The sequence below is a fragment of the Tinamus guttatus genome, unplaced genomic scaffold (assembly GCF_059628265.1).
Source record: "Tinamus guttatus ecotype Peru unplaced genomic scaffold, ASM5962826v1 Tinamus_guttatus_pri_ptg000472l, whole genome shotgun sequence".
Taxonomy (NCBI): domain Eukaryota; kingdom Metazoa; phylum Chordata; class Aves; order Tinamiformes; family Tinamidae; genus Tinamus; species Tinamus guttatus.
In genome coordinates this window covers 5160574-5166911 of record NW_028289006.1, presented here as the reverse complement: position 1 = coordinate 5166911, position 6338 = coordinate 5160574, and the positions used below count along the sequence as shown (strand labels likewise).

Here is a 6338-nt window from a genome sequence, read left to right as displayed (position 1 = left end):
TGGCTTCATCTAATATCGATGTACAGTAATTCCTTCCAGCAGTATCTTTTTAAAAGCCTTTAGCAATCTGTCATCCTCTTCCTCCCTTCACCCCATTATAAAGGCTCATTAGTCAGGAGGGATCGCACAGTCCTGGGAAGTTTCAGGCTGCCTGCGCTGATGCCGTCAGGAAAATGCGACTGTGCGGGAGTGCGGGTGCAGTTACAGTGACTGCTGCTGCTGCTGCTGCTGCGCCGCTGCGGGGCCACCCTGGAGGGCCACGCACCGAGAAATGGAGAGGTGGCAGAGGTGCTCGCGGGCGCCTGGGAGCAGCACAGAAGGGACAAGTGGAATGCCCTCTTCCAGGAGACAAAACTCGCTCTCTCCGTAAGTTTTGCCTCCACTTTTAGAAATGCTTTTAAGATTTTTGTGGGAGAGAAAAGAAGGTTTCGATAGTGCTTATTTTGTTTTGGGTTTAGCCACCTGTTAAGCTCATTTTAACCTTTGCTGTCACTATGGTAAAAAAGCATTTTTTTTTTACCTGAAAATTAATAACTTGTCACTATTTTAGACGCAATTTAAGCTTGCATCGTATTCTTGCCACATTAACACCATCAGCTTGGGGAAAAAAAAAACGGTGTTTTAAGAGGAGTTCCTTAGACCTCTTACTGAGTGCAGGAGCGTTAAATACCACTTTTACAGTTAATCTGCTCAGTTAGCTGTGGCTGGAAACTAGAGGAGGGTTTGCAAGGTAATGAATTTTGTGATAGTAAAGAAAGTTGGGTGTGGGAAGCTCCCCCTCTAAGGGAAAATCCTGCGTCATTCACTTCATGATGCAGCAGCAAAAACCCTTGGGGTGTGGCTTGGTTTGGAGCTGCTACCAGAGCATACAGTGTTTTCATCTTTCTTGTGGTTACAAAGGTTTTTCTCCTAATATACATATACATAAAACACCTCAAATATTAAAGTGCAATCTCGGTGCTTGTGAGGCTGCCATGGATTTAAATATTTAAGCAGGCAGCAATCAAAAGTGAGCTCTTCCTGAAACTGAGGCGTTCTCTGTCATAACCGTCTCCCCATCATGTAGCTCTGGAGCTTGTCCTATATGTGCTGGTAGCTTTGCCTTTCAATATTTGGCTTGTTTTTATTTATTTATTTATTTAATAGTAGGCTTGGTTGGAGTTACAAACAAGACATTTGTTGTTCAGTTTAGGTGCAGGAGTTCTATTTTGTTCTGTTTTTCTTTATTATTTTTTTTAACCCAATCAGTTCTATGCTGACAACTGGCATTAAAAGTAAGCTTTGGGGAAGGAATAAGGAGCAAAGCTAATTTCAGTGGACTGCCCTTTAATCCTAGGATAAGGAAGGAAGGGGTTTCTTTCCTGAGTTCTGGAAATGGGAGTTTATCTAAACCGATTCCATACATGTTTAGTGACAACTGAATGGTTTTGCAGCTTGACTAGTGGTAGTGAAGTAACATGGAAAGATGAGTGCTTTTTTGTTGGTGGTTTTTGATGGGTCCCCAGAAAAAAAAAATAAATAAATTTTCAGAAAATAAGTTCCTGGTCAGTACATCAGAGTGCTTTACTATACCTTATGCTAATGGTTTGCTTATTAATGAGATCTGTCTTTTCTAATCTGTAAGGCATGCACAGAGGTATAATAGTGTTTTACCTTTTAGCTATCCTGAAGTTGTTTTCCATTTCCAACACACAAATCTCACAAGCCGCATATTAAAAAATACACCTGACTGTATATGTAATGCTTGGCTCTTGGACTGTCAAAAAAGAAAGAAGTAATGTGTGAAATCCAGACAAGGGCAATTAGGAATAAAAAGAGCTGATCCTTCCCATTTTCCCTAGCTAAGGAGCAGATGTTAGCATGGTATTTGCAGGTGGAAACAGGTGAGCCTAACAATACTGATGAAACAAAACTAAGAATTTTTTTCTTACACTTGAAAGTATGTGTGTGAGAATAGGTCTGTGGTGGTTCATGGTGGGGGAAAGGCTGTTGGGAGTGAGAAGTTTTGCTAAGGATGTAAGCTAGAAATTCAAACCTAAATTTGTGGGACAGGAGACACGTTACAAGATTTAATTGCTGCTTTAAAAGGCTTGTAAGGATGAAAATGTTGTGCAAGCAGTAAGTATAATACTTCTGTCTCTTGTATTGAAACAAGCAGTGCATCTGATAGCATCTTTGTGATGGGATCATATTGTAATTGCAAAGTTACATGATTGATAATTCTATTTTTTGATATTATTGCAGATTTTGTGTAAATGGTCACACAAAATTTATGCTGGTTTTTTTAACTGAATTTTCTAGCCATTGTCTACTTCAAATATGTCATGGGTTAAATTTGCTGTAGACTGTTGGAGAGAGGCTTTGTGAGTGGGAGTGGTAGAGACCATACAGCTTTGCAAGCGATGGGCTTGTCAGCCGCATTTAACATCAAGCAGTACTATATGTATAAAAATGAAATAAAGAGTGTGTGTATATAAGCTAATGTATGCCATCGGTGATACTTCTCATAGGAGAGGAATATAATCAAGCTTTGCGAATGAGCAAAATGTAAAGCTGGATGCTGGAATACTTGCCGTGCAACTCAAGGAAGATGCTTATCTGTTTGAAGGAACATGTGATCGCCATTTGAGTTAAATTTTAATCTATTGCTGTCTTCCAGCTAATAATCAGAAAGCTGATTTCCAGTTCCCAGCAGTAATAAAAATTGCAAATCTACCCAAAATGGAAACTCTATAACGTTAATCAAAAGGAATTTATGTAAAACCTAGTAGAGTACCTATATTTTACCCAGATTACAAGGTAACATGGTAGAGAGCTAATAAAATCATTTATCATAGCAAAAGTTTCATTAGCATTCAAGGAGACAGTGCATATTTCCTTACAGTGGAAAATGCACTAATTACAGTTAGTTGCAATGTTTTGATCTTGCCAGAAACCCCATAAGAAGGAAAAATTACATGTATGTGCTGTTTCACTTACTAAATACATCACTTGGAGCTTGATCTAGTTCTCTGTCCTTAGTGGATGGAGTCTCACACTTTCTTCCACTCTCTCTTCCTCTGTTACTCTGTGGGAAATAGTATCAATCTAAACAGCATTTGTCCAGTTTTCTTGCTCCTCTTTTTTTAGAAAAAAGATCTCCTCATGGAGCATTCCGTTCTGTAACCTGCACATTTGATGTGACCTCCCACCTTTAGAATAAATGGTCTTTTTATTCTTTCTCCTGGGATGCAAGCATATTGCCTTGCATGCTGAACATTTGCTCTGCCATAGTTTTGGATCGATAACCCGCACCGAGGTCACTTTCTTGCACCCCTTGATCAGGCTCAGCAGCCGTACCCACCCTGGAGAATTTTGGCAGGAGGTGCCCACTAAGAACCTGAAGGATGAGCCAGCAGCTGCTTGTGCTTTCTGCGGTGACCCGAAAGGAGAAATTGCTTTATGCTATTTTCACAGCAAACAGCTGTTACTGACACCACCTTCTCTAGCATTATTTGGGTGACAAGATGTTTTCTTTGTAGCCTTTCCATTGTAACTGGCTGAAGCAGAATACACATGCCTCAAAAGCAGGGATTTTCACCCAGAGATGGGAGTGGAAAAACTCCTTTGTATATCTGAGTTATTTTGCCAGCTGTCTGTATTTATGCATGTACCAACAAAGACAAGGCTAGTCATGTCAAATGATGCTGGCTTTGCTTGTAACAAGTGTGATCAAGATAACATTCATTAACTGGAGACAGCAAGAAAAGCAAAAAGCAGGATTTCCAGCTTATTGAGGTGGAAGAGGCTTAAAACTTTCTGGTTTGTTTTCAGGCAACACCAACTGTTTTTGAGATTTTTGAGTTCAGACCAGGGAGGCAAAGCTGCAGAGATGGCCTTTATGTGGAGAGCGATAGGAACGTATGGAGCTGTGCCTAAGGCCGGGTGTGAAGCGAGTCAAGAGCTCACGAGTAAGGATTGAGGGGCAGACTAACATAGGAGACACTGCTGTGGGTGTACAAGCCACCTAATCAGGAAGAGTGAGGCCTTCTACAGACAGTTGGAAGTAGCCTCATGATCACGAGCCCTGATTCTCATGGTGAAGACTTCAACCACCCTGATATCTGCTGGAAAGACAACACTGCCGGGCACAGACAGTCCAGGAGGTTCCTGCAGAATATTCATGGTGGCTTGGAGACACGGGTGATGGAGGAGCAAACGAAGACAGGTGTGCTGCTGGACCTTGTACTGACAAACAAGGGACTGGCTGGAGATGTGAAGGTTGGCTGCAGTGACTGTGAGATGGTGGAAAGCAGGAACCTGCAAGGAAGAAGCAGGTTGCAGATTGCAATCCTGGACTTCAAGAGAGCAAGCTTTGGCCTTTTCAGGGACATGCTTAGAGGAATCCCATGGGGTAGGACCCTGGAAGGAAAGGAGCTCAAGAAAGATGGTTAATATTCATGCATCACTTCCTCCAAGTTCAATGTTGGTGCGCCCCTGTGAGAAAAAATCAAACAAAGGGAGCAGGACACCTGTGTGGATGAGCAAGGAGCTCCTAGCAAAACTCAAACAGAAGAAGGAAGTATAGAGGATGTGGAAGAAATAGACGCTTGGGAGGAATATAGGAATGCTGTCAGAGTATATGGGGATGTGGTGAGGAAGACCAAGGCCCATTTGAAATTAAATCTGTCAAGAGATGTCAAGGACCATAAGAAGGGCTTCTTCAACTACATCAATAGCAAAAGGAATGCTAGGGAAGTTGTGAGCCTGCTGCTGAATGGGGAGGATGCCCTGGTGGAAAGCAGAGTTTCTGAATGACTTCTTTGTTGCAATCTTGACTGTTAAGGCTAGTCTTCAGGACCATGGAGCCGAGAGAGAGAGCCTGGAGAAAGAAAGACTTGGCCTTGGTTGAGGAAGATTGGTTTAGAGATCATTTTAGGTAAACCTGATGCCCACATGGGCCCCAGTGGGATGTGCCTGGGAGTGCTGACGGAGCTAGTGGATGTTGCTGCTAGGCCACTCTCCATGATCTTTGATGGGTCATGGAGAATATAAGAGATGCCTGAGGGTTGGAAGAAAGCCAGTCACACGAGCCTTCAGAAAGGGCAAGGAGGCCCAGGAAACTACAGGCCAGTCAGCCTTACCTCCAGCCCTGGAAAGGTGATGGAGCAACCCATCCTCAATTCCATCTTTGTGGGCATCTAAGGATAAGAAGGTGGTCAGGAGTAGTCAGCATGGATTCACCAAAAGAATATCATACTTAACCAATCTTACAGTCTTCTGTGATGGAACGACTGACTGAGGAGATGAAAGGAGAGCAGTGAATGTTGTCTGCCTTGACTTCAGCAAAGCTTTCAACAGTGTCTCCCATAACATCCTCGTACGTTATAAATGAGTGGGCAGTGACATGGATTGAGAATTGGCATGTTGGCAGAGCTCAGAGGGTTGTGATCAGCAGCGCGGTCTAGTTAGAGGCCTGTAGCTAGCACTGTCTCCCAGGGGTCCAGTCTTCTTCAACTTATTCATCAGTGACCTGGATGAAGGGCCAGAGAGCACCCTCAGCAAGCTACAGAACTGGGAGAAGTGGCTGATACACCAGAGACCTGGGCTAGCGCTGAGTGAGACCCAGACAGGCTGGAGGTTGGGCAGAGGGGAACTTCATGAAGTTCAACAAAGGCAAGTGCAGAGTCCCACACCAGTACAGCTTGGGGGTTGGCCTGCTGGAGAGCAGCTCTACAGAGAAGGACCTGGGAGGTCTGGGGGACAGCATATTAACCGTGAGCCACCATGAGCCAGCAATGGGCCCTTGTGGCCAAGGAGGGCAGTGGTATCCTGGGGTGCATATCCTACAGGTCAAGGCAGGTGATCCTCACTCTCCCCTCAGCCCTGGTTAGGCCACATCTGGAGCACAATGTCCAGTTTTGTCACCACAGTACAAGAGGGACGTGGTGTTAATGGAGCAAGTCCAGTGTAGGGCTATGTAGATGATTAGGGAACTAGAGCATCTCTCTTGTGAGGAAAGACTGGGAGAGTTGGGCCTGTTCAGCCTGGAGAAGGGAAGACTGAGCAGGCATCTTATCAGTGTGTACAAATATCTTAAGGTCTCGTGTCAAGAGGATGAGGCCAGACTATTTTCAGTGGTACCCAGCAATAGGACAAGAGGCTACAGGCACAAACTGAAACACAAGAAGTTCTGCTTGAACATGAGGAGAAACTTCTTTACTGTGAGGGTGACTGGGCACTGGAACAGGCTGCCCAGAGAGGTTGTGGAGTCTCCTCCTCTGGAGATATTAACCTGCCTGAACATGACCTGTGTCACGTGCTCTAGGTGATGCTGCTTGTTCAGGGGAGCTGGACTA

At 44.1% G+C, this 6338-nt stretch overlaps 1 protein-coding gene across 1 annotated transcript in view; it reads left to right on the top strand.

Annotated features, from left to right (window-relative positions):
• The first annotated feature begins 4053 nt into the window (after positions 1 to 4053).
• Positions 4054 to 6338, top strand: part of VEZT (vezatin, adherens junctions transmembrane protein) — a 44613-nt gene continuing 42328 nt past the window's right edge. The window contains exon 1 of the mRNA XM_088532952.1: positions 4054 to 4260. Coding sequence (XP_088389078.1) covers positions 4054 to 4260 — 207 coding nt within the window. The remainder of the gene's footprint in view (positions 4261 to 6338) is intronic.